This window comes from Pan paniscus, chromosome X, assembly GCF_029289425.2.
Source record: "Pan paniscus chromosome X, NHGRI_mPanPan1-v2.0_pri, whole genome shotgun sequence".
In the NCBI taxonomy this organism is placed as follows: domain Eukaryota; kingdom Metazoa; phylum Chordata; class Mammalia; order Primates; family Hominidae; genus Pan; species Pan paniscus.
This window is the reverse complement of record NC_073272.2, coordinates 50760088-50787152: the sequence shown is the minus strand read 5'-3', so window position 1 is coordinate 50787152 and position 27065 is coordinate 50760088. Positions and strand designations below refer to the sequence as shown.

Sequence of the window (27065 nt, the reverse complement as noted above, 5' to 3'; positions counted from 1 at the left end):
AGTCCCAGCTACTTGGGAGGCTGAGACACGAGAATTGCTTGAACCCAGGAGGCAGTTGCAGTGAGCTGATACAGCACAACCACACTCCGGCCTTGGTGACAGAGAGACTCTGTCTCAAAAAAGTAAAACAAATTAAAATAAAATAAAATAAAAATCAATAAATGCAATCTACCATACTGACATTCGAAAGTAACTGAACCACATAATCGTATCATGTCATGCAGAAAAAGCTTCTGACAAAATTCAACATTGATTCATGATCTTAAAAAAAACTCTTAGCAAACAAGAAGATAACTTTCTTAACCTGATATAAAGCATCCACCAAAAAAAAAAAACCTACAGCTTAGATCATACTTTTTTTTTTTTTTTGAGACATATTCTCGCTCTGTTGCCCAGGCTGGAGTGCAGTGGCGCGATCTTAGCTCACTGCAAGCTCCACCTCCCGAGTTCACACCATTCTCAGCCTCAGCCTCCCGAGTAGCTGGGACTACAGGTGCCTGCCACCACGCCCGGCTAATTTTTTTGTATTTTTAGTAGAGACGGGGTCTCACCGTGTTAGCCAGGATGGTCTCGATCTCCTGACCTCATGATCCACCCCCCCCTCAGCCTCTCAAAGTGCTGGGATTACAGGCATGAGCCACCCTGCCTGGCTTAGATCATACTTAATAGAGAAAAACTAAATGCTTTCTCCCTAAGATCAGAAATGAGGCAAGAATGTCCACTCTCACTCCTGCTATTCAACATTGTAATTGAAAGGCCTGACCAGCTGCAGTGGCTCACGCCTGTACTCCCAACACTTTGAGAGGCCGAGGTTGGCGGATCACTTGAGCTCCGGAGTTCGAGACCCCTGGGCAACACGGCGAAACCCCATCTCTACAAAAAAAATACAAAATTTAGCTGGGTGTGGTGGCACATGTGTCTGTAGTCCCATCTACTCGGGAGGCTGAGGTGGGAGAATCACTTGAGCCCAGGAGGTCAAGGCTGCAGTGAGCCGCTATCTCAAAAAAAAAAAAAATGTAGTGATGGAGTGTTGCGTGGGTGAGGGGGTGAGGAGAGGGAGTGACTCTAAGGGGAGGCACAATGGAGTTCTTTAGGGTAATAGAACTGTTCTGAATACTAATTACAGTGGTGGTTACATGAATCTACACATATTAAAATTCATAGAAACTCCCCCAAAGTAAATTCTACTGTGACAATTTTTTAAATAAATTTTTTAAATGGTATCAATCAAGCAGTTGAAAATCCTTGTGTGGGGTTTTGCTTGTTTGGTTGTTTGTTGTTGTTGTTTTGAGACAGGGTCTCATACCTTCACCCAGGCTGGAGTGCAGTGGCCCGATCTTGGCTCACTGCAACCTCTGCCTCCCAGGATCAAGTGATCCTCCCTCCTCCGCCTCTGAGTAGCTGGGACTATGGGCGCATGCCACCATGCCCAGCTAATTTTTGTATTTTTCGTAGAGATGGGGTTCTCCATGTTGCTCAGGCTGGTCTCAAACTCCTGGACTCAAGTGATCCTCCCACCTCGGCCTCCCAAAGTGCTGGGGTTTCAGACGTGAGTCACCGCGACTGGCCAGAATCCTTGTTTTCTGTAAAACTGTTTTAACACAGGTGTATGTATGCCTAAATACTAGTTTTGTTTGGTTTTGAGCCATATATGAAAAGCATATATCATCTCCTCTTTTGTATCTGGCTTCTTTCACGTAACATTGTGTCTTTGTGTACCTTAGTTCACTCCATCTCATAGCTGTGTAGTATTCCATGATGTCAATACAGCATAATTTACTTATGCATTTCCTGATGATGTATAATTGGGTTGTTTCCAGTATTTTGCTATTACAAATAGTTTTACTATATAAACATTCCTGTGTCTCTCCCAAGTTTACATGTATGGGAAACAATGCTCACCACAGAGAGTTTATAGTGGCAAAAAAGCAAATCGAACACTACCTAAACATCCAATAGGAGTATAATAATAAATGATGGCATATCATGCAAATCACATCAGGTGAGTCGTTATTTGGATAAATTATCCAAGTGTTAACCTGGTGGCTGTTGTGATGATGACACATGGCTGTAATGACTGCATGTGGGTCGCAGTAACTCACATGAGCTCACTGTGAGCTCTTGGAGCATCTTGGGGCTCCCCGTGGGCAGAGATGAGGACCAACAGGAAGGAATAGTGGCACACTGGCTGGCCACCCCAGAACACTACAGAGACAACCTCACCTGGTCCCCAGCCCACGGTTCTGCTCACAGACTCAGAACTTCCCCCACCTGACTGTCCTGAGCACTTTGAGGAAGGCAGCCCCGGCCATGCCTGAGGTGGCCGCATCCGTCCTTCCCCACCAACCCTGACCTGCTCCTCCTCCTCTTGAGCCAAATCTACTTTCTCAACACCTCGGCTCCCCTCCATTCACGAGCATCCCCTGCACGTTGGGGGTGTAATGATGCCCATTGCACAGGTGAGGAGACTGAGCCCCATAGAGGGCAGCAGCTGGGCCTGCAGCTGCACAGCAGGTCAGTGTGCCTCACTCCACAGCTGTGCATCCCTCAAGCCATACAGAGATTGTCTCCTGCCTCCTCTTTCGAGGGATCCTCCCGGCCCGTGTCTCCCCCAGACCACCAGGCCTGGAGCTTCTAGACCCGGCGTTCAGGCCCTGGGAGAAGACTGGGTGGAGGCGGAGCTGGCAGCTGGCCAGGATCTGGCTGGGGGGTTGGTGGCCTTTTCCTGAGCCCCAGGCTCTGTTGGGGCTGTCTCCAGTGTCTTCAGGATCCAGGCTGGTGCCCTCAGCCAACCTGGCCAACCTGGCCAATCTATAGCCTGACCTGCCCTGGGCACAGGCCTCAGAGCCAGTGCATCTTGTGGAAAAATCCTATAATGGACCCTTTAAGTGAGATAAAGAGGATTAAAAATATGAGAACCTCTCTTTAGTGATGGAAATGAGTTCCTGGTAGAAGGAAAAAGAGGAAGAGGAGGAGGAGGAGAGTCATCTGTAGAAGACCCCGAACAACAGTAAAAGCCAGGCCCTCGGCTGCCCCCACCTGTCCACATGCAGAGAGGGAGGCTCCAAGGGACACCCAGCCTGGAGCTCATGCACCCTGAGGCCTGTGACCCTACAAGCAGTTAACGTTTAAGACTGTTCCTGTCTTCTCTGAGGCTTTCCCTGTCTTGGAGATAAGATGCCCCCTGCTGGCAAAGGCAGGTATCGCTGTAGGGTGGCCGTCCATGGCTGCGCTGTTCCTGGAGACACCAAGACCTCACCGTGGGACCAGAGGCTTTAGTCAGGCTTCCCTGACTGAAAGGAAAAAGTCACTTTGACTTAGCAGGAAGCTCAGGTTTGGACTTGGTCTCATCCTGGACAAAAAACACTGAAGAGGGGAAGCAGAGGGGTTGTAGGATGCGGGTGGGTGATAGCAGGGCTGAAGGCTGAGGACAGAGAGAGAAGGGGCCACTGTGAGACTAAGATGCTGGCCCTAGTCACGAGGAGGAGGGAGAGGCGGACCAGGAAGGCCTCGGCAAAGGGCTGAGCTCAGGGCTGATAAGAACATGGAAGGCCCTCACCTGTAAATGGGTGATAAAAATAGAGTTTATCTAGTAACTGGCCACTAAAATTTTAAAAAAGAAAAGTAGGGCCAGGCGTGGTGGCTCATACCTGTAATCCTAGCACTTTGGGAGGCTGAGGCGGGTGGATCACCTGAGGTCAGGAGTTCGAGACCAGCCTGGCCAACATGGTGAAACCCTGTCTCTACTAAAAACACAAAAACTAGTCGGGCATAGTGGCGCATGCCTGTAATCCTAGCTACTCAGAAGGCTGAGGCAGGAGAATCTCTTGAACCCAGGGGACAGAGGTTACAGTGAGCTGAGAATGCGCCACTTCACTCCAGCCTGGGAGAAAGAGCGAGACTCCATCAAGAAAGAAAGGAGAGAGACAGAGAGAGAGAGAGAGAGAGAGAGAGAGAGAGAAAAGTAGGCTGGATGTGCTCATGCCTGTAATCCCAAAACTTTGGGAGGCTGAGGCAGGTGGATTGCTTGAGCTGAGGAGCTCGAGACCAGCCTGGGCAACATGGCAAAACCCTGTCTCTAGTAAAAATATAAAAATTAGCTGGGCATGGTGGCATGTGCCTGTAGTCCCAGCTACTCGGGAGGCTGAGGTCGGAGGATCACTTGAACCCAGGAGGTTGAGGCTGCAGTGAGCCGTGATTGTGCCACTGCACTCCAGCTTGGGTGACAGAACAAGATTGCATCTCAATTTTAAAAGACAGATGTACAAACTTATCAATGTAATTCACCACATTAACAGATTAATGGGAGAGGGCAGGGTGGGGGCATAACAGTGATTGCAAGAGCTCCAGCCAGGGGGAATGACAACGGGCGTGTACTCAGTCTTGCCCTGTGCCTGGCACTGCTCAGTGACTGAAGAGTCATCTCACCTCTTCCTCACTTAACCCTGTGAGGAGGAAAAGTTATTACCCTGATGACAGACGAGCAAAGGGAGGCACAGAGGGCTGAAGCCACTTGCCCACTGTGTGACCCTGGGCAATTTAGTCCCAAACTGTGTCGCTCCAGCCCCTGCTCCTGTCCACCCTCCTACCCTGCCTTGACTATAAGACCTGTCTAATGTGGGCTCAGGAGGAGGGCAGTACAACGTTTTCCCCAAAGCCTGCACCTACCCTGCTTGATGGGCATTAGCCCCCTTTATGAATGGTGAACTGAGGCTGGTCTAGGATGGGTGACTTGCCCAAGGTCACACCACCAGGGCTCGGGGTTCCAGGCTTTTATGAGGCCCACCAGGCCCCAAAGCCCATGTGTCCTGGGCTATTGTGGGTGTGAATGAGGCCTGAGGGGAGATGGACCCCAACATCTGAGGACAATATGGGCAGGTCCTGTCCATCCCAAGAGGCCCCACTCTATGGCTGGTGTCAGGGGCACACGATAGAGGATTCCCCACTAGTCGATCTCCACAAACAGAAGGCAAGACCCGGAGCCCAGGGATTGTTCTGCAGGAAGGAGGCCGCCTACACTGTGGTTCACACCAGGAGGCTGGAGTCTCTGCAAGCCTGTGTGCAGGAGTCTCGGACACTCATGCTACTCCCACTTCCCACTGCACTCTGCTTCACTTGTGAGGTCTTTGCATAAGAGTGTATAAAACCTAAATGTATGGGGGGGGGGTTGTTTTGTTTTTTTGAGACAAGAGTCTCGCTCTGTTGCCCAGACTAGAGTGCAGTGGTGCGATCTCGGCCCACTGCAACCTCCACCTCCTGGGTTCTAGTGATTCTCCCGCCTCAGCCTCCCAAGTAGCTGGGATTACAGGCGCCCACCACCACGCCCGGCTAATTTTTATACTTTTAGTACAGACGGGGTTTCCCCACATTGGCCAGGCTGGTCTCGAACTCCTGACCTCAAGTGATATGCCTGCCTCAGCCTCCCAAAGTGCTGGGATTATAGGTGTGAGCCACCGCGCCCAGCCCATAAGTCTGTTTTAATGATGATGAATACATTGCACATCCATGAACAGTCTCCCAGGTCAAGCAGTGAACCATTATTGACATCCCAGAAGTCCTCTGGGCCCCTTCTCAGCCACATCCCTCCCTCTGCCAGAGGTGAACACTATCCTGACTCTGGTAATCAGCCCCTCGCTTTTCTTTACAATGTCACCACTTAGGTGGTAATTCATGAGTTTTGCCTGCTTGTGAACTTTGCATAAATGGATCAGTGTGGAAGCTTTTGTTTGGCTTTTTGTGATTCATCTGTATGCTTTCGTGCAGTTATGGATCTTCCATTCTCATTATACAATATTCCATTCTGCGAATATACCACAATTTATTTAGATGCTTATTGGCATCTAAGGTTTGAGCCCTTCATCAGTTATATGTGATTCCATTATCTCCTCCCAATTTTTCACTTGTGTTTTCACTCCTTTTTGTTTGTTTTGCTTTTATTCATAGCAACCTACTACATAAGGTTTTCACTCTCTTTATGGTGTCTTTTGATCAATGGACATTCCTAATTTTAAGGTCACTGAATGTTTCATAATTTTCATTTATGGTTGTTTCTGTGTCATGATGAAGAAAAACTTTGCTACCATGAGTATATGAAGGTGTTTTGCCTTGTTTTTTGTTTCGTTTTGTTTTTGAGATGGAGTCTCGATCTGTGGCCCAGGCTGGAGTGCAGTGGTGCCATCTCGGCTCACTGCAACCTCTGCCCCCCGAGTTCAAACGATTGTCCCGCCTCAGCCTCCCAAACAGCTGGGACTACAGGTGGATGCCCAGCTAATTTTTGTATTTTTAGTAGAGACGGGGTTTCACCATGTTGGCCAGGCTGGTGGTCTCAAACTCCTGATCCGCCCATCTAGACCTCCCAAAGTGCTGGGATTACAAGAGTGAGCCACAGCACCCGGCCCTGCCTCATTGTATTCTTAAAGCGCTTTGGTTTTGCCCTTTGCATTTAGGCTTTAAACCCACTTAGAATTATTTTTATTTGTGTTGTAAAGTAGGGATCCAAGTTCATATTTTTCAATGCGGGTAACCAATTGTTCTATTTATTCAAAATCCAATCATTTCCCCACTGGTCTAACACACTTCCTTGGTCACCAGTTCTGTGTCTACACGAGTGTGTCTACACTGTTTCTGAGATCACTGTTTTTTTATTGGTCGATTTGTCTACTCTTGCAAAAATATCGTGCCATCTGAATATACCATTACAATAAGTATCAGTGTCCTGGCTAGTCTTGGCACTTCTACATAAATTTAAGAATTAATGTGTCATGATCTACACACAGGCAAAACTCTATTGGAATTGTGGTTGGATTTGCATTGAACCTACAAAGCAGTTTCAAGAGAACTGACAGCTTTGCACAGTGGCCAGTGAGGAAGAAGGGAAATGAGGAGAGTGTGGTATCTTGGAAACCAAGTGAAGAAAGGGTTGCAAGGTAGAGATGATCAACTATGTCAAATGCTGCCAATATCCCAAGTAAGATGACATCTGAGACTTAACCATGGCTATAACAATGTGAATATCTTCAGCAGTTTTGCTGAAATGGTTGGGCAAAAAAGATCTGATTGGGGCTATTTCAGAAAGGCATCATAGAAGAACTGAAGAAAGCTCGTATAAATATTTCTTCCAATAGGTTTTGCTGTAAAGGGAAGTAAATAAATATGTGGTGTTTTATTTTGTTGAGCAGTTTTTTATTTGCATGCAATAAATATATATCTTTCTTTCAAAGCTTCTGGGCTTCCTGTTTTTAGTAGAAATGTGATGTCTGTGGACAGCAACTGTGCTACCAAGTACTGCAGTACATTAACTCCTCTTTCCTTTCTGAGGCCTTCCTTATCTTGGGGACTAAGGGGTCTCCCTGCTGGTGTCAAAGGCTGTTTTTTCAGTAACCTCAAAACCTTGTGGCTGATTCACAACTGATGTCCCCACATCCACAGGAGACCACAGCTACCACTGCAACCATGTGACTGACACCAAACCCTCATGTGGCTGCCACTCTTCCTCCCTGGCTCCCACCACCACCATCCAAATACACACCTGTAGGGTCCCACAGGCAGAATGTGGAAAAGACAAACAACCATATGGATTAGGACCACGAGACGAGGAGACACAGATCTTCAAGGACAGACATGTTGAAGCAGCAGCAGGCGACCACGTCCCACCCCCAACTCCCCACTGTGATCCTCCCACAGAAAGTGACCACCCTGCACACTCATGCCCAAACAGGAGAACACTACACCGCAAGACACTGTTTCTCATAGAGCTCTATTGTGGCATATAATAATAGGTACTCTATATAAATTAAATTAAAAATAAAGCTCCAGCAGGTTGCACAGGTTGGCTGTTAATAAATATATCTCTGGGTAATTGTGCCCCAAGACCAGCTCACGACCACTCTCCCTCATCCAGAGAATTATACAAAAATAAATACAGGCTCGGGGGGTAGGCGGAGGACATGCCCAGTTCCACTCTAAAAGTTCCCCTCACTCACACCATCTACCCGTTCCCTCATCTCCACTGGTGTCACCACAGGGAGCCCTGTGTTGACTGGAGAGCTTGGGGATGAGAAGGCCTCTCTTTCAGCTGAGCATTCTCAGAAGCAAAGGACCCAGGTCCCCTCACTGCACAGGCCATGTATCCCATCTTAAGCCTCTGCTGATCCCACAAGCAGAGCCTATGAGAACCAAGCCAGAGAGAGGCACAGCGCAAGCACCAGGAGGGACACACCGCTGTTCAGAGCCACAGGGACCACCACTAGCCCGGCCAGGACCCCCAGAGTCTGGGTCAAGGGCCCCCGGAGCTGAGGAGGCAGTGCACACACACATTCTGCAGGGACTGCTAGGGTGGGAGACTTCTTTGGGGGTTCAAGGCTTGGGCCTGCATCCTTTTCATCCTGGGAGCTCACATGAGGCCTGGCTACACTAGAGAGACAGACTTCGGCCCCCAAGGGACTGAGGAGGGTGGGATTTTGCCCCTGCAGAAGGACGGGAGAGGCTGGCTCCTTGCCAGATATGGGATCCAAGCTGCCTGCCCACTCACTGGTGACCTCTATCTGGGCTTCTGTCCCGGCCTCCCCCAGGGACTCAGTCACCCCAGCTATCACCCTATTCATGTGCAAAGAGCTGGTGTCCTTGCCCATCCCTTTCTCAGGATCCCCAATGAACTGACCCTCTGTACCCAGAACCACAGGGCCGTCACATCCTGAGCCCTCTGCCCATGGGAGCCACACATCTCCCATAGTGGCTACCACAGAACGGGCCCCGGAGAGGATTTCTGGAGGCGATTCCTTGGGGCTGTCCCCTTCTGGGCTGGAGGGTGTGACAGAGAGCCCCTCTTCACCCTCCCCTTCATCATCAGGGTCTTCGGTGTCCTTGATGAGCTCCACGCCACGCCCCAGCCGGGCATAGTGCAGCGTGATCTCCTCAGCCAGGGCGCTGTTCAGGGCCCGCTCAGGGCCAGGCCACTTCAAGATCAGGTCGCGGTCCGTCAGTATGCCCAGGGGATGGCTGGGGGACATCCCTCCATCTGTGGAGCCCTCCCCACCACCCCCTGCCCCACCCGCAGCCACAGCAGCCCGTAGGCGGCTCAGGTGAGACAGGTAGAGCTGCTCCAGCTCCTGGTCGATGGTGTCCTCACCCAGCAGCTCCTCCGACCCACTCACAGCCTCCAGCCCCCCTCCATTCTCACTCGATACTCCCCATGTGGCCTCTGCCTGCTGCTGACTGGGCTCCAGGAAAGGCCCGGTGGCCCCCTCGCTCGCATCGGGCCCTGAGGCCTGGTCTCTGGGGGAGCCACCCAGGCCACAGAGAGGGGAGGAGGGGGGAATCCTGATGGCCGGTGCCTGGAGGACCTCTGTAAAAGCCACAGGTGGACTGCTTCTGGGGACGTCACCTTCTTCTGCGGGGTTGCCAGTCATCGGAACGTCAGAAACCTGGAGCCATGGCCGGGGCAAGGGGGCAGAGAAAAAGCAAGGGAATGAAGCAGAGGAGGGGATGGAACAAGCAGAGACAGTAAGAAGTGTGACAGCCCACAGCCAGCCCCACAGGGGTTTCTATATAAAAATGCCTTAAAGCGCCCTCTGTCACTGTCTAGACTCCAAAGACTGTCATCTATGGTAAAATAACACAATTGGATGCAGTAAAACAGGGCTTCTTGCAGGTTATAAAGCTGAGGAATTCGGTGGGTGTGAATATTTGGTGAATGATCATCACTAAATACTGCTGGCTTACCTTCAAAACAGAGCCAGTTAAAATAACTAAAAGTGTAAGTAGCCAGGCACAGTGGCTCTCACCTGTAATCCAAGCACTTTAGGAAGCCAAGGCGGGCGGATCACATGAAACTAGGAGTTCGAGACCAGCCTGGCCAACATGGTGAAACCCCGTCTCTACCAAAAATACAAAAATTAGCTGGGCGTGGTGTTGTGCGCCTGTAATCTCAAAAGGCTGAGGCAGGAGAATCACTTGAACCCAGAGGGCAGAGATTGCAGTGAGCCGAGACTGTGCCACTGCACTGCAGCCTGGGCGACAGAGACTTTGTCTCAAAAAAAAAAAAAATAAAGAGTGTAAGTGGATTGTTTGTAACACAAAGGATAAATGCTTGAGGAGATGCATACCTCATTCTCCATGATGTGATTATTACACAATGCATGCCTATATCAAAACATCTCCATAAATATATACACTTACTATGTCCCCTCAAAAATTAAAAATTAAAAAAAAAATAAAATGCAAAAAAATCCCAAAACATAGCCAGGATGTCCATATGAACCCATGATGTATCATCTTCTCTTTAAAAAACAATTATTTCCTAGCTCCATCTTTTGAAAGGGCCTAGAAACAATGACCAATCTAGTAGCAGCAAGCATGCCGAGCCCCCAAATCTTGGCCTTTGAATGCCACTCTCCACTGAAAGGAATCAGTGCTCCTTAAAGAAATAGCTGTTTCTGGCCAGGCTCAGTGGCTCACGCCTGTAATCCCAGCACTTTGGGAGGCCAAGGCAGGTGGATCACCAGGCAGGTCAGGAGTTCAAGACCAGCCTGGCCAACATGGTGAAACCCCGTCTCTGCAAAAATACAAAAATCAGCCGGGTGTGGTGGCATGTGCCTGTAATCCCAGCTACTCAAGAGGCTGAGACAGGAGAATTGCTTGAACCCAGAAGGCAGAGGTTGCAGTGAACCGAGATTGTGCCACTGCACTCCAGCCTGGGTGACAGAGAAAGACTCTGACTCAAAAAAAAAAAAAAAAAGAAAAAGAAAAAAGAAAGAGAGAGAGAGAGAGAGGAAAGAAAGGAAAGAAAAATAAAGTAAAAGAAAAGAAAGAAAGAGAGAGACAAAGGAAAGGAAAGAAAGAAAGGAAAGGAAAGAAAAGAAAGAAAAAGAAAAAGAAAATAAAGAAAAGAAAAGCAAGAAAGAAATGGCTGTTTCCAGGCTTGGGGCAGGGAGAGTACAGGATGAACCTAGCACATATTGTCATGGAAGATGTGAGAAAGGCTCACAGAATGATGAGGGCGTGTCAAAAGGACAGAGGAGCCCATCTCAATAAGCTCCTACTAGCCAGGGATAGTTCAATTTAAGCATCAAAAAAAGCAAACAAATAAGTGCAATGGATTGAAACTCATTCAAATATGTTTAGAATTCATGAGTTCATAATGACACAAAACCAAAAATCCTTTTATTGGTCACCTTTGTAGTAGTACTTCTCTGAAAACTGGTAAATAAAATGGAAAAAATTAAATATTTACACTGCTTTTTCTGCACAAACTATATCTCAAAGTAGCCAAATAGCTGGTGTGGGACAGTTTTTCTTTAGAGAAGAATTCTAGCTAATAAAGGAAGTGGGAATAATAGAATTAAATAGAGTTAATTCTAGTTAATTTAATAATAAAAGATTAAATACATTCGTTTAATACAATTTGATAAATTAAATTAAATAAATTTAATAAGATTACATTAATTAATAGAATTAATAAATTAATAAAAATGGAGTAAGAAATGTATTTCCACCTGGATGTAATCAGCCAGACCCAGACTGGAAAATTCTACAGGACAAGCAAAGTTTCTTCAACCAACAAATTGCAAAGAAACAAAGTGGGGGAGATTTTAAAAATCTAAAGAGACACATCAATCAAATGCAACATGTCAACCTTGTTTGGATCCTAAACACTTATGAGAGAAGGAAACTTGAACACTGACCAAATACTTGATGATACTGAGGAATTACCATTTATTTTCTAAGGTGTGATGATAGTATTGTGGGGTTAAGAATTCTTAATTTTCTGGCCAGACGTGATGGCTCACACCTGTAATCCCAGCACTTTGGGAGGCCAAGGCAACGGATCCCGTCTCTACTAAAAATACAAAAATTAGCTGGATGTACTTGCTTGAACCCAGGAGGCAGAGGTTGCAGTAAGCCGAGATCACACCACTGCACTCCAGCCTAGGTGACAGAGTGAGACTCTGTCTCAAAAAAAAAAACAAAAAAGAGTTCTTAATTTTCTGAGATACAAACAGAAGTATTTATGGATGGGATGATGTCTGGATGTCTTCCAAAATAATTCCAGAGGGAATGGGAGGGAGGAGACGGGGTACAGATAAAATAAGAATGGGCATGTGTTGATATTTACTGAAGCTGGGGGATGGTGTACGTAGGTTCATTATACTATTTTACTTTTGTATGTTTGAAACTTTTTGTAATTAAAAAGTTCACACACACACACACACACACACACACACACCCTCCAAAATGTCTCTACCTCCCCTACCTACCATCACGCTCGCCTGGACCACTGCAGTGGCCTCCCCTTCACGAGTCGCCTGTTTCCACCCTTGCTCTGACGTCTATTTTCCAAGCAGCAGCCAGAGGGAGACTGTTAAATCCTAAATCAGATCACATCCCTCCTCCGTCCACAATGCTCTTGCGGCTCCCCCTCACTCGGAGTAAAAGCCAAAGTCTTCACCATGGCCTGTGAGGCGCCACCCAATCTGTCCTCAGCCACCTCTCTACCCTCACCCCGCACCACTCTCCCCCTCCCTCGTTCTACCCCTGCTGCGCTGGCTTCTACACTGTCCCTCACACACGTTAGTCATGGCCTCACCTCAGGAACTTCACACTCGCCTGGGATGTTCTTCCCTTAGTTATCCACATGGCTCACTCTCTCACCTTCCTCAGATCTTCACTCAGATCTCACTAATCACTAAAGCCTTCCCAGGCCACCCAATCTAAAGTTGCAACCGACCCCCACCCACAACACACACACACACACACACACACACACACACAGTCTCTCACCCACTCCCTATTCCTTTCTATTTTTCCTTATCACTCATCACCTAAAGTACCATATATTCTATTACTTTATCATGTCTCACCCTACTAACACATAAGCCCCCTCAAAGAGCGTTTTTGCATGTTTGTAACAGTGCTTAGCACAGAACAAGCACTCCATAAATTTTTGCTAAATTAACAAATGACATTTCTACAAGCCCAGGTGAGTAACTGCATTCTCCCCCTCCCCCATCAGGTTCTGAGTTTTGTGCCCTCCCTCCAACCCAGGGAGGACACAGAGCTAGTGGGCCCCACCACCCAGTCCAGCAATAGTCACACTGTGAGCCTCCTATTGGGCTGTCTACTCCAAGGCTGCAAGGACCCACTTACCTGAAGTGTCATCTGGGGCCATGGACGGAGAGGGGTGGGGGCTACCAGTGGACCCACTGACTCCTGGACATCAGGATGCTCTGCTAGAGGGAAGAGAAAGGCAGCATTGGGCAAGACAGGCATACAAGTAGGTATGGTTTTGTTAAGAAAATCTGCCATCCTAGCCAACTGGCAGTTTTGCCTCTGAAGCTTTCTGTGACAATCTAAAGCAGAGGGTACCCCTTCATTTTTTTTTTTGAGATAGGGTCTCGATGTGTCACCAAGGCTGGGGTGCAGTGGCACAATCATGACTCACTGCAGCATCAACCTCCCAGGCTCAAATGATCCTCCCAGCTCAGCCTCCCAAGTAGCAGGGACTACGGATGCATGCCAGCATGCCCGTCTTTTTTTTTTTTTTTTAAGAGATGAGGTCTCACTATGTTGCCCAGGCTCATCTCGAACTCCTGGCCTCAAGCAATCCTCCTGCCTCAGCCTCCCAAAGTGCTGTGATTACAGGCATGAGCCACTGAGCCCAGCCTTTTTCATTTTTATAGAAAGAAAAACAGTAGGAAGAAAGACATGGTAAATACAAGCTAAAACTTCCGAAGCTTGCCAATTGCTTACCCATGGCAGAGGTGTTATCATCCATGTTCTTCGTCTTCAGTTCCTCCTCGGCAGGCCTGCAGGGCAGAGGAGAGAGTACATGGATCTAATAATACCCTGAGAGGTCACTTCTGCCACCCACTGGCACCTTCTGAGCCTCTGTGCTAGCCCACCTTCACCTGACAGCTGCTGTTTTCTCTTCTGCTGCCTTTGTTTATCCCCTCATCCTAAAAGTCCTACAGCCTCATTATAGAAAATTCACAAAATACAGGAAAGTCTAAAGAAGCAAGAAAAACAATCACACATCAGCCAGAGACAACTACTGTTACCATTCTGGAAAATTTCCTTCCAGATATTCTACGAAATCATTTAGATTCTACAGACATAATTTCACAGCTAGCTTTGTCCATTTAACAGTAAGAAACATCATTATACACTTTTGCAAACATTTCAAATGGCTGCTTAATACTCATATCATACCATTCCCTTCCTACTGAGCAGCTAAGTTCTTTCATTTAGAGGTTGCAAAGCAAACCAGCAAACAGCATTGGGCATAGTTTTATCAACACTTGTATCATTTCTTTAGGATACATTCCTGGCTATGGAAAGAGAAAAGATAGAAGAACCCATCTTTTTGGCTGGGCGTGGTGGCTTACACCCGTAATTCCAGCACTTTGGGAGGCCGAGGCAGGGAGACCACTTGAGGTTAGGAGTTCAAGACCGGCCTGGGCAACATGATGAAACCCTGTCTCTACTAAAAATACAAAAAATTAGCTGGGCATGGCAGTGCACGCCCATAGTCCCAACTACTTGGGAGGCCGAGGCAGGAGAATCATTTGAACCTGGGAGGCGGAGGTTGCAGTGAGCCAAGATCGCGCCATTGCACTCCAGCCTAGGGGACAAGAGTGAAACTCAGTCTCAAAAAAAAAAAAAAAAAAAAAAAGGGCCAGACGGGGTGGCTCACATCTGTAATCCCAACACTTTGGGAGGCCGAGGCAGGTGGATCACCTGAGGTCAGGAATTCAAGACCAGCCTGGCCAACATGGTGAAACTCCGTCTCTACTAAAAATATAAAAATTAGCTGGGCGTGGTGGTGGGCGCCTGTAATCCCAACTACCTGGGAGGCTGAGGCAGGAAAATCACTTGAACCCAAGAGGCAGAGATTGCAGTGAGCCGAAATCACACCACTGCACTCCAGCCTGGGCGACAGAATGAGAGATTATCTCACAAAAACAAAACAAAACAAAACAAAACAAAACAAAACAAAACAAAAACACCTTTTCTAAGAAATGGCAGGTAGACAAGACTGTGAGGCAGAGGAAGGAATGCAAATGGAGACTGGGAGGGAGGTCACAGAGGCCTGGGTCCCTATGCTAACCCTCTTGTCCCCATATCAGCCTGGCAGGTCACTTCACCTCCTCACTCATAAAACAGAGCCCCGGGGAGTCAGGATGTGCACTAAGCACAGGGCAGTCAAGAGGAATGAGGATGGACAGCCAGAAATCAGGGCCTGACACACAGCTGGGATTGAATCAACTGTAGATATTTATGGGTCTTGCTCCTCCTTCACCAGGCCAGTCAGATCCCTGAGTGGCATAAGCTGAGTGCATTTCAGGTGGGTCCTCCCAGGGGTGGCATCTCATCATGGAGAAGTCACTGTTCTTATTCTGAAAATGAGTATCAAGTGTCTACAGATTAAGGTAAATGAGGGAAGCATTGACTAAAACCTGAGAGGAGCTGGGGCGAATGCCCACACCTTTTTCTTCCTAAGAGGCAATGTGACATTCTTGATACTTCTGACAATGGTTGAAAAAAATTTTTTTTTGAGATGGAGTCTCGTTCTGTCGCCAGGCTGGAGTGCAATGGCATGATCTCGGCTCACTGCAACCTCTGCCTCCCAGGTTCAAGTGATTCTCCTGCCTCAGCCTCTCAAGTATCAGGGATTACAGGTACCCACCATCACAGCCAGCTAATTTTTGTATTTTTAATAGAGACGGGGTTTTGCCATGTTGGCCAGGCTGGTCTCGAACTCCTGACCTCAGGTGATCCACCCTCCTCGGCCTCCCAATGTGCTGGGGTTACAGGAATGAGCCACCGTGCCCGGCCTGGTTGAAACTTTTTGAAAACCCATAACCAATTACCTTCACAGAAACAGAGTATCACCATCTGACCCATACATAGTACCTACTATGGCATTACACACTGTTCTAAGTGCTTCACATTTTTTTAAAGAAGTTTTTGGGGTTTTTTGGTTTTTGTTTTTGTTTTTTTTGTATTTTGTTTTTAGAGATGAGGTCTTGCTATGTTGACCAGGCTGGTCGTGAACTCCTGGACTCAAGCGATCCTCCCATCTCAGCCTCCCGAAGTCCTAGTACTACAGGCATGAGCCACGGTGCCTGGGCAACATGTGTTAATTCAATCCTCACAATCACCCTATGAGACAGGTACTTGTAATCCTCTGAAGCAGGCAGTACTATTGTCTCCATTTTACAGAGGATAAAACAGAGGCTGAGTAAATGGCTCAAGGTCATACACTTCACATCACAACCCAGGCCTTTTGGCTCTTACCCAGTCAGCTGCTGCTTCTTGGATGAGGGAGACTGGGGTCTTACCCAACCCATCTCCATCCTTTCTAGAAGTAGATAGAGGGAGGCATCAATACTAGACAAGATCCCTCCCTCCTCCTTCATGCAGGCTTTTCTTTGGACCTGCCTTTGCCCACATATTCATTCCCCATTTCCCTACCTCCATGGGCCTGGGACATGTGTGGCTAGGAGGCCACTAGACACAGAATGGCTGCAAGAACTGCTTTCTATAAACACCCTCGGGGAGAACGTTTGAACCATATATACGGATCTAGAGTCTAGAAGGGACCGTCTGTCTTTCTCTACTGTCTAGGACTCACAAATCCCACCAGAGGTACTTGAATCAGAATACTACAGGGCCTAGGGTGGGTGACTCTGGGAGCCCAGCTGCCACCTCCCACACATCACAGATGAGAAAGAGAGATTCAGAGCAAACCAGCTTGGTCCCACACCAATCCCCTCCGTGGTCCTAAAATCCAGGTCTTTGGACTTTTGTCTCAACACAATTTCTGCCAGGCTGCACTAACTTACTTCTTTTTGTTACCATAGTCCTTCATGACAGAAAACATCCTCCTCCTAGGATCTTCTAAACCAAGCCTCTTCAAGAAGGCCCACAGACAGACAGAAAGCCAGCCCTCCCACCTGTGCACAGTAGCAGGCAAGCCTTCTCCTCCATCTGGCCTAGTCCGGACATATATTACAAACAGGCTTCTAAAAGCCACTGCAGAGTCATAGATGTGAGAGAGAAAAAGGAGAACACTCAGGAATCAGCTAGCCAGCAGGTAAAGGACTCCACAATTCAGTTGGAGGAAGGAGAAAGAAAAACAAATACATAATCACTCCTTCAGCCCCCAGAGCACCCTTTCCATGGCTGAGGAGGGCGAGAACATCCAAAAAGCAGGTCACGCCATTGAGCCAATCCCAAGATCCACAACATCGACAGAAGCAAACAAGTCATTCTCCAAAGTCAGATATGAAAGCAGAAAGCACAAGCATGTATTGTTCACCTCCTCCACCATGGGCCCCTCTCATTGACACACCAAGGCATTTGAAAACCTTCACATCTATCCTTCAAAACAACACCCTTCCTTTTTACAAATGCAAAAACTAAAACTCAAGGAACTGCATCTCTACACTCACTGACTACACAACCACGCTGGTAACAAACACCCCAGGAGGGCTCCACTTTGAAGAGAGTTTGAAATTGTGGGCTTAAAAAGAAACAAGTTATCTTTGAACCGTCTTTCACAGTAAAAACTCAAGGGCAGCTATGACTTCAATCAACATGAGGATAGTAAGAGAAATCAAGTACAAATGTATACTGACTCACTGATCGGTAACAGAGAAGAGAGGTTCTTAGAAAAATGGGGAGGGAGAAGATTAAGAACAAAACTGTACCTGCAGTATGCCTGCTCGTTTTCAAGAAGGAAACCTGTTCTTTTGGCACCAGCCCCACAAGTACCACGTGGCATCCCCTCAAGGGCAGTGAGCCATAGGGGCCAGGGCACACAGATCTGGAAAATCTTGGACATGCATCATTTGGGTGCTAGTGAGCACTAGTCAAGCTGGTGTCGACTAAAAGGGGCCATCTCAGGCCTGCACGCCAGTCTCCTGGGCGTGCAAATTCCTCCGGCCATCAGGAAACACAATGGCTGCCAAGCTGATAGGCCCCAAGGAGACCAGAGGGTGAGGATTTGGAAAGAGGTGGTGTTGGCCCCGGCCTAGGCCAGCCAAGAAAGCCAAGAAAGGTGATTCGCCAGTCACAGAGTAAGCGAGCGGGTGAGGGCTGACAAGCCCTGTGGAGAAAAGCAAAGCAGACTTTCAGAGCAGTCACAGACTGCCATTGCCACCACCACCCGAGTCCTCTGGAGCACCCTCAGCATTCATGTTTTCAAAGAATTTTGCCAGCCCAAAGTGGGTCAGGCACTGAAACCCAAAGGGAAACTCAGCAGACCCCGGCTCCCATGTAGTCAACCTGAAGATAACGCTGACTTTCCGGGGGTATGAGTGGCTTCAGAAACCTGCCCCACGATACTCAGAATTGCAGTTACCCTGAGCCATCTGCTTTCTGAAAAGAACAGGATTTGAAGGTGGCTGTGAAAGCCACCAAGTTATGTGGGGCACTGCTTTGCCTTCCCCAACAAGTGTGTCAGCCTCAACTCTGGGACTTGCGGGTGATCCAGTGGGGTAGAGGGAGAGCAGTTTCTCGTGCCATGAGCTTCTTCAACAGCCATGACTTCATTCTTTGGCCACGACCCATAGTAAGAAATCCATTCTACATCATAACCCAGCACACCCACACGTGTAAACAGACATATAAATAACTGAAAAATGGTTGTTCTTCGAGTGAAACAATACTTACCTTTACTGCATGTGGTGATACACTGGCATTTCTTATGCTATTTCCTTTTTCTTTTTAATGCTTGTTGAAACCCAGTAAATTGATTTCACAACTCAATAAAGGGTTAGGATATGCAATTTTGAACAATTCCAGCTCTGCCACCTATCAGCTGTGTGACCTGGGGCAAGTTACTTAACCTCTCTGTGCCTCAGTTACCTCATCTCTAAGGAGGGGATAATAATACCTACATCAGTGAGTTGTTCAGCAGATCAAAGAAATATTTGAAAAGTACCTATAAAGCACTTAACAGTAACCCCCTCCAAATTTCCATTGAGGGAAACTGAAGCTCTGAAAGGAAAGCAACTTGCCCAGTGTTGCCCTGCTGGTAAAATGCATCACCCAGCCTGGTACAGTAGCTAAGAGCTGGAACACTAGAGCAGGACCACACAGGCTCAGATCCCAGCTCTGCCACTTTCTTAGCACGTGGCCTCAGGCCCGTGTCCTTAACCATAATGCCCTACCAAGTTTTCTGTGGCATAAAAGAGGATCACGTTCACATTAATTCCTCACTCTACAGACAACTAAGATGCCCCCTGACTTGTCCCGTTCAACTCCGGTTATTCTGGTTTCCCCTGAGGCTGCCAACTCGGATAGCAGGTTGGATCCCCATCCCTTCAGTTATAGGTGCACTGAAAGACAGTGGGCCTTCCTGTGCATCAGCCCCAGTGACGGACCCTGGAGACACCATGGTGAGCAAACCCAACTAGGAAGCTTACAATTCAGTATGGAGGAAGACATTAAAAAAATACTCAAACTCATTATTTCAACAAACATTTATTGAGCACCTGCTAAGTGCCAGGCACTGTGGCAGGCCTGCAGGAATACAGTGGTGAATGAAAGCAGACCATGTCCCTACCCCTCACGGAGCTTACAGTCTAGCGGGGCAGAGAGTCATCCAGCAACCCCCTAATAAAGATATAACTACAAACTGCGATCAGTGCCTTTAGAAAAGGAAAGAATGCCCTAGAATAAGGGTCCCTGGCCCAATCTGCAGGGTCAGGCAGGGCTTACTTAAGGATGCTGAAAAGCAAAACGAGCAAGTGGGGAGGTAGGGGAGTGAGAGGCTGCTTGGGAACACTGTGGGAGAGGTGATGAATGCAGTCCCCAACAAGGTGAGTTTGAGGAATTATTTGGGCCATCAGTCAAGTGGAGATGCCGAGTTTGGATACATGAAGCTAAGGGAAGAGCCAGGAGAAAGAGAAGGGCCAGAGAGTTAAGAGGAAAACCAGCAGAGTGTGGTCTCAAGGCAAGGGAAGACAAAGTGTTTTAAGTAGGAGTGGTCAACCACTTCAAGAGGAAAACTAAAAAACCACCTGCAGAATCTGGCAGATGCCGGGGGCTAACACTTACGGGGGTGAGCAAGTGCAGAAGGCAAGTACAGGCAACTCTGCAGGGGTCGGCAGTGAAGGGGAGGGTGATGAGGTGCTGGCCAGAAGCAGGAGGGAGAGAACGTGGGGTCAGCGGAGACAGAAGGGATGCTGGCACAGGCAAAGGTGAACAGAGGATCAAGCAAGGAGGGCAGCAGAAAACGTGCCAGGAGAGAAAAAAGTGACTGACGATGTCAGATTCTAGAGCAAGTAGCAGAAACTGGGACCCAGAGCACAGGAGGGAGAAGTGGCCTGAGCAAGAAGGGACTCCTCGTCATCTGTAACACAGGGGAGGGAAATCAGCGTGCAGACTTGGGGGCTGCAAGTTATAGCGAGTTCCATTCTTATGGCTTCTGTTTTGTTTTTTGAAGCAGGAGAGAAAGTCTGAAGGCAAAGAACATTTGAAAGAGTCACTTCAGAGGAGAAACGAGTGGATCAAAAAAATATAGTAGAACTGCTAGGCAGGGTGGCCGATGACCCCTCGACTGGTGGCCATGTTCATCTGATCTGCCATGGGACCAAGCTTAGCACGTGCTGGGCTGATGAGTGCTATGAAAAAGCCAGGGGCCCGAGGACACTGGGGTGGACAGGCTCCCCTGGGGAAGTCCTCTTAGAACTGAGGGATCAACACTGGAGGAGACCGCAAGGGGTACGGGATAAATGCTCCTGGTGAAGGAAACAGCAGGGGCAAAGGCCCTGCAGCAGAAAGGAGCGAGGCCCTTTGGAGTAACAGAAAGACCATGGTGACAGGAGCTCAGAAAGACCACTGGTGTTAAGACTATAAGCCAGTGGAGGCCAGATTGGGGAATGGGATGGGAGGGTGCTTGAAGACCATGGTGAGGCTCTCTTGGTCTTCACTTTTAAGAGGAATAGGACACTTCCAAAGGGTAGTGTCAAGTGCCAAGGAAGATCAGGAGGGCTTTTCCCCACACCAGCCCTAGGACTTTGGACTCTGGGAGCCTCAGTTTGCTTATCCAGGAAAGAGAAATTTAAAACCCTCTACTTCACAGGGAATGTTGTCGGAATTAAACCAGACCTTGCATGAAAATATAGTACTCAGTGAAGTGCCTGGCGAAGAGCAGGGGCTCAGCCAGGTCTCATACAACAAATCCTCTGTACTCCATCCCACAAGCCCTGTGACATCTTAGGACCACTCTGCATCTCTTTCCCTGCTGGAACCTACCACTGTGCCCAGCACACAGTAGGCAGTCAATAAATGCTTGTCGATGAATCATCTCTAAGCTTTAGAGTTACCAAATGCCTGGTCCAGCAACCCAGGGAAAGCAGCCATTTGGGTTTCTGAACTCTATCCTGATGGCTACCACGGACTTCTCCCATGCCCTCACCTGATGTGGCTGTGCTCAGTGCACAGAGGGCCTACAGCCAACATTTCCTCAACAGGAAGCCCTCTATGATAGGGCTCCCACAGGTAAGGGATATACCCTGAGATCCTCCGCCATTTCCCAAGAGGGCTAGGTCACAAACGGTGGCTAGTCTTCAACAGTGCTGCAAGTCACTGGCAGCACACAGGTTCTAAAACAATAATATGTTGAAATGTACTCACCAAAAAAGCCACCGACCTACAAAGAAACCCTTATCGCTGATCTTGCAATGAGCACCAACCTCCCCTTTGCAAGAGCTGAGATCGAAAGATAAAGAAGCTATCAAAAAGCCATCTGCCCACTTAAAATAATATCACAAGTCATGTTAGGAACCACAGACCTGGGGCCAGATACCAAAACAATTGTCTGAACAGGCTGCTTCAATTTCTCCTTAAAACCACCCATGTATGTTAAAAGAAAAACACCCTCTCCACCCACCTTGGCCCTGCAAGGTTTTGATTTCTCTGTTCTCTGCCTTTCACACTCTTTAAAATGACCAAACTCCTTTACCCAAACTGTCGCATCTTACAGACAGGGTTCCCATGACAGCCGGCGGGGATGACAGCTTGGGAAAGTGATAGAAATGAAGGTGGCTCTGGGGTACTGGACCTGCTCAGTATCTTCATCTGGGTGGTGGTTACACAAGTGCATACATATGTACAAATCCACTGGGCTATACACGGAATATCAGTACACTTTATGTAGGTATACCTCGATAAAGCAAAAAAAAAAAAAAAAAAAAGGTAAAAGGAAAGCACAACATGCTGGGAACACCAAGAGTGAAATCCAGAATTTGCCCTAAATCATGCCAGGCTTTCTAGAGGACCAGTTTAAAAAAAAAAAAAAATAGAAAAAAATAAATGTCCCTAGCATTTCTTCCCTGGCCCTGTCACTCACTAGCTGAGAGGCTTTGAGCAAGCTGGCTCATCTCTCTGAGCTACCTGTCTCCCCTCTACTAAATGGGGATAATCATAGCACCTACACAACACAGCATGCACAGCAGGCCTCACGGAGAGAATGGATCTGATGTTCATAGCACAGAAATCAGTAAATGCTGGCCAGTTATCTTTTGCAGTTACCACCATGCTTCAGTTACCTTGCCCATGTTTGCTGCATTCAATCCAACCATGCAAAGTGACTGTCATTTCCCTTAGCAGAGAAGGAAACGGAGGCAAGGCCACACAGCTGATGGGCGGAGTCGAATTTAGGAGAGGAATCCAGGAAACTGTAGGTGTGGCTCCCTAAATACTGACACTAGCTAACACCTGTATGATACTACTTTGAGCCAGACTCGGTTCTGAGCACCTTTACTCTTATCCCGTAAAGTAGATGCTATAATTCTGTTTTACAGGTGAGGGTCCTGAGGCATGGTGTAGTTAAATGCATTGGCCAAGGTCACAAGGCCAGTAAGTGGCAGCGCCAGGATTTGAACCCAGGCAATCTATGCCAGAATCCACACTCTTAATGCTGTAAGAAAAACCATGCTGCCTGCCCCCTTTAAATGAAGTCTCAGATTATGGTGGGGCTCACAGGTGGGTGAGTGGGTACCTGCCTGCCTGCTCAGTTACCCAGGCACATCTGCCCACCAGCCCGGAGCTAGACCTTTCTGAACCACTCACAGCCTAAGGCCTTACCAGAACCAGCAGAACCCACAAATGTCTTACTGCAGCCAGGGGCTTCTGACCAAGCGTATACATAAAAGGTCCAAAAAGCATTTTCCCATTTCCATTCCCAGTCCTCCCAGGAACAGGGAAATGTATACATTTTAGGGAGAATCTAGTGATCCTGGGCCAGACTTAGGTGACCGCAAAAAGAATCAGGCCTAGCTGCTGCCCTTAAAGAACTCATAGCTTGATAGAGGAAACCTAGGGAAATCTTCTGGGGCCCCCTGGGGTATAACTGATTATTTCTCCCTGTCCCTGAATGATCACAGGTGGTGTGGCAAAAAAACAAGGGACAAAAACTTCAAGTCCAGTACCCATCTGGTTCTGTCTCTCTGCTAGAGCCACTGCTTTCTTGTGAGAGCATGGGCTCAGCCCCTCGCCTCCACAGGACTCAAAAGTAGATTACAGCGTAACAGTAGAGTGCACAGGCTTCAAGGTCAGGCATGGGTGAACTGGAAGAGCCAGGTGCCATCACTGCCTCAACCAGTTTCTCCACCTCTGGAATCCTGGTTTCCTGCTCTGTCAGAAAGAGAATCTGCTCTACCCCCCACTGGCAAAGCCCTTGGTCCACACTATGTCATTGCAGTTCTCTCCACTCCAGCACACTGCTGATCATTCACACCAAGCTCATTTCCACCCCAGGACCTTTGCACTTGCTGTTTCCTCTACCTAGAACACCCTTGTTCCATATATGCACATAACTGTTCTTCATCATTCAGGACTGAGTTTAAATGAAACCTCCTCAGAAAAGTCCTCCCTGTTCCTTTTCCTACAAACTCTCCCCCACCTCCCCACCGTATCTGCATAACTCTTCTTTATCATCATTCGGGACTCACCTCCTCAAAGGCCCTCCCTTTAACAGCATGTCTGACACAGTCATTCCCTCCCAATCTATCCCCTTACTCCCTTCAGCAGCTAACTTTGTCCCTATTTATCCTATCTGCTTGCTCGCTTGTTTTTTCAAACTGTCTCCCATAGGAGCCTGTATGAATCCTTGAGGGTAGGGTAGATGTCTGTCTTGTTCAGGGCTTTACAGTGGAACTCAATAAATGGAGGAATAAAACCCCAGTTAAAACAGTGCCTAGCACATGTTTGACCTCCATCACTCTTTGACTGACTGACTCAATGCACCCTCCTCCCTGTCCTGGAGAGCAGGCCTGAGGGGTTCCTGGGCCGGAATGCTTGTCCTCCATCCCAGACACAGCCCTGCGTTGGCGGAGGTGGCGCTGGCTGACATTACCTGCGCCTCACCGGCTTCATGCAGCTCTTCAGCTGCCTGGCCTCAGCCTCCACGGGACCCTGGCACTCGGGCTGTGGCTCCAGCTGCGGCAGCTGCTGCTGCTGGGGCAGCCCTTCGGCATCAGTGGGTGTGGGAGCGGGTGCGATCCGGAGCAGGACCGTGTAGTTGCGGCCGTGGTTGTTGGCCCAGAAAGTGCCCTCGGGGGTCTCATAGCGCACCACGAAGTCGATGCGCGCCCCATCGCCCGCGCCCTCAGCAAAGGGCAGCTGGAAGGCAAAGCGGTCGGTGCGGCCGCCGTCGTCGGGCGAGGAGGCGGATGCCTGGCCGGGGCCCAGGCCGAGCCCCGGATCCAGGATGGGATCTCCTGCTCCTGTTCCTCCCGCTCCTGCCCACGGCGGGCTGCGCGGGACGTAGCGCGCTGGGTGGTCGCAGAAGGAAGCCCAGCCGTCGTGTGAGGCCCGCACGTGCACCGCCTTCTCGAAGGAGCGGTTCAGCACGCGTACCAACCCGCGCAGCACCGGCGGGCGGCCCCCAGGCACCCACACCCCGGCACCCCCGGGGACCGCTCCGGGAGGCGGCAGCAGCGCCTCCAGCTCCACCATGACGCGCCCCAAGCGCTCCAGACGGCCCGGCGCGGGCGGCAGCGAAAATGTGGGGACCAGGTAAAACCCCCCGCCAGCGGGGACGGGGCACAGCGGTGAGGGCTCGGGGCAAGCCTCCTCTTCCTCCTCCCCTTCATCCCCATCCTCGCCATCGTCGTCCTCGTCGGCCCCACCGCCGCCGCCATCTTGCCCGGCCGCCGCCGCCATCTTGCCCGCCCCGGGCCCGCCCCACGGCCGGTAGCGGCGCAACTGCGCCAGCGGCAGCCCCAAGGCCTCGTCGGCGAACAGCACCCTCCGCGGGGCCACCGCCGCCTCGACCGAGGTGCGGGGCTCACCCGCGGCCGGCGAGGGGGGCGCGGAATGCCGCAGCGGGGGCTCCACAGGGGCCGTACGCGCCATATCGGCGGCGGCGGCGGCACCGACGGCACCGGCGGCGGGACCGGCGGGGGCAGGGCCTGAAGGGGCGGGCAGCCAATGGGAAGGCCAGCGCGGAGGGGTACGGCTCACGGGGGCGTAGGCAGTGAGATGAAGACAAGTATTGCAGAGGACCAATGGGCAGCCATGCGCGGATGACGTACAGCGAATTGAGAGCCGGAGAAGCACGCAGCCAATGGGGATGCCCAGGAGTGGGCGGTGTAGGGGGCGGGATGATCGAGGAATCAATGGAGAGGCCGGAATGGGGGTGGTGCGAAATCCATGATGAAGAAAACAGAAGCAGACAGCTAATGCGGAAGTCTGAGCGAGAGAGGCATGTGGGCGGTGGGAAAAGTGGAATGGCTACAGGCGATGAGGGCAGCCGGGAACGAACGCAGAGGCCCAAAAAGTGGGAGATCCCGCGGGTTGCGTAGGCGGTGGAACAGTAGCTAGAGAGAGAGAACAGCCAATGGAGAGCCACGCGTGGGATGACAACAATGGCTGCAGCGAGCCAATGGGGAGGCTTGTGAGCGTGCACTGCGGCTTCGAGGGGGTGGTGCCAAGGTGGAGCTAGCCAATACGAAGGCTAAAAGGAGACCAAGAGGCGGGTGTGTAGGGAGCCGAGCCAATGGAGGTGGAGGCTGAAGGCGGGAGTGAGGACGAGGGCTGGCGGATAGCCAATGAGGGAGCCAGGGTGAAGGCGGAGAGACCTCAAAGGACAGTACTAGTATGGGATGAGCCAATGCCGAGGCTAGATAGTGCAGCGGGACGGAGGGAGGACTTGGAGGCAAGATGGGGAAAAAAGCAGAGCCGATGGGGGCAGTGTAGGTGGTGTGAAGGGAGGCATGAGTAGCCAATAAGGAGGCTGGAGAGGAGGACGCTGTGTAGGCAGAGTCTGAGGTATTGGGTGGCCGGACAGCAGAACCATAGAACGCAGGCAGCCATTAGGAAAAATGTGCTTCTCAGGGATGGGGTTACCCTCTCCCTAACCCTCCGTGACTCCCCATTGCCCCAGGAATACCCAGAGCCCCTGAAGGCCTAGACCACACCTTGGTGTGTGAACTAGGAAAGTGAAAATGACTGTCCTGTTGCAGTTAGTTACTTACTGGGTCCTCCCTGCCCAACTACAACCTTTTCTTGAGCAGTGCCACAAGCCAAGAATGCCCCTGATTGTTAGCCGCAAGCACTCTCCAGGACTTGATACTATTGTTGAATGAATGGCCGAATAGGAAATTTAACTTTCTGAAGGATTCACTTTTTTAAATTTCAGCTCAGCAAACACTGACCTGACTGTGTGCTACCAGAAGTTGATTGGGCATATGGGTAGCTTCTGACTAATGGAATCACAATCAAAGCCCTGTCCTTCTTGCCCAACCTGACACTCCACACCCCACAGGGGCCTCACCTCCCTTCTTTCTGTCCCGCCATCTCTGCTTCTACTGTTCCCTCTCCCGAGAGTGCTGTTCCTTCTGCTGCTTCCATCTAGTAAACTCCTTTCGCTCTCCCTTTGGGGTCTCACCTTCTGTGGGAACTCAACTGCAGCTTTTGTCTGCTGAACACATCCATTCATACATTCCTTCTCCATCCTGGGAAGATTTACTGAACACGTACTGAGTGCCAGGTTCTGAGCATGCTGTTATCTCATTAGAACCTCACAGCATCCTAGGAGGGAGGTGATCCTTCCA

At 49.5% G+C, this 27065-nt stretch overlaps 1 protein-coding gene across 2 annotated transcripts; it reads right to left on the bottom strand.

Moving 5' to 3' along the window:
- Positions 1 to 7737: 7737 nt before the first annotated feature.
- On the bottom strand, positions 7738 to 25443 carry PPP1R3F (protein phosphatase 1 regulatory subunit 3F). Of its 2 annotated transcripts, none has more exons than XM_014343450.4 (4): positions 24365 to 25443; positions 13747 to 13802; positions 13144 to 13226; positions 7738 to 9422 (listed from the first exon to the last, which is right to left on the bottom strand). In XM_014343450.4, exons 1-4 carry the CDS (start codon positions 25363 to 25365, stop codon positions 8166 to 8168), a joined length of 2397 nt encoding a protein of 798 aa, XP_014198936.2. In that variant the 5' UTR covers positions 25366 to 25443; the 3' UTR covers positions 7738 to 8165. The 2 variants fall into 2 exon arrangements, with proteins under 2 accessions (XP_014198936.2, XP_003846182.3); XM_003846134.5 differs by having other exon boundaries at positions 13144 to 13223; positions 24365 to 25428.
- Between the last annotated feature and the right edge of the window lie 1622 nt (positions 25444 to 27065).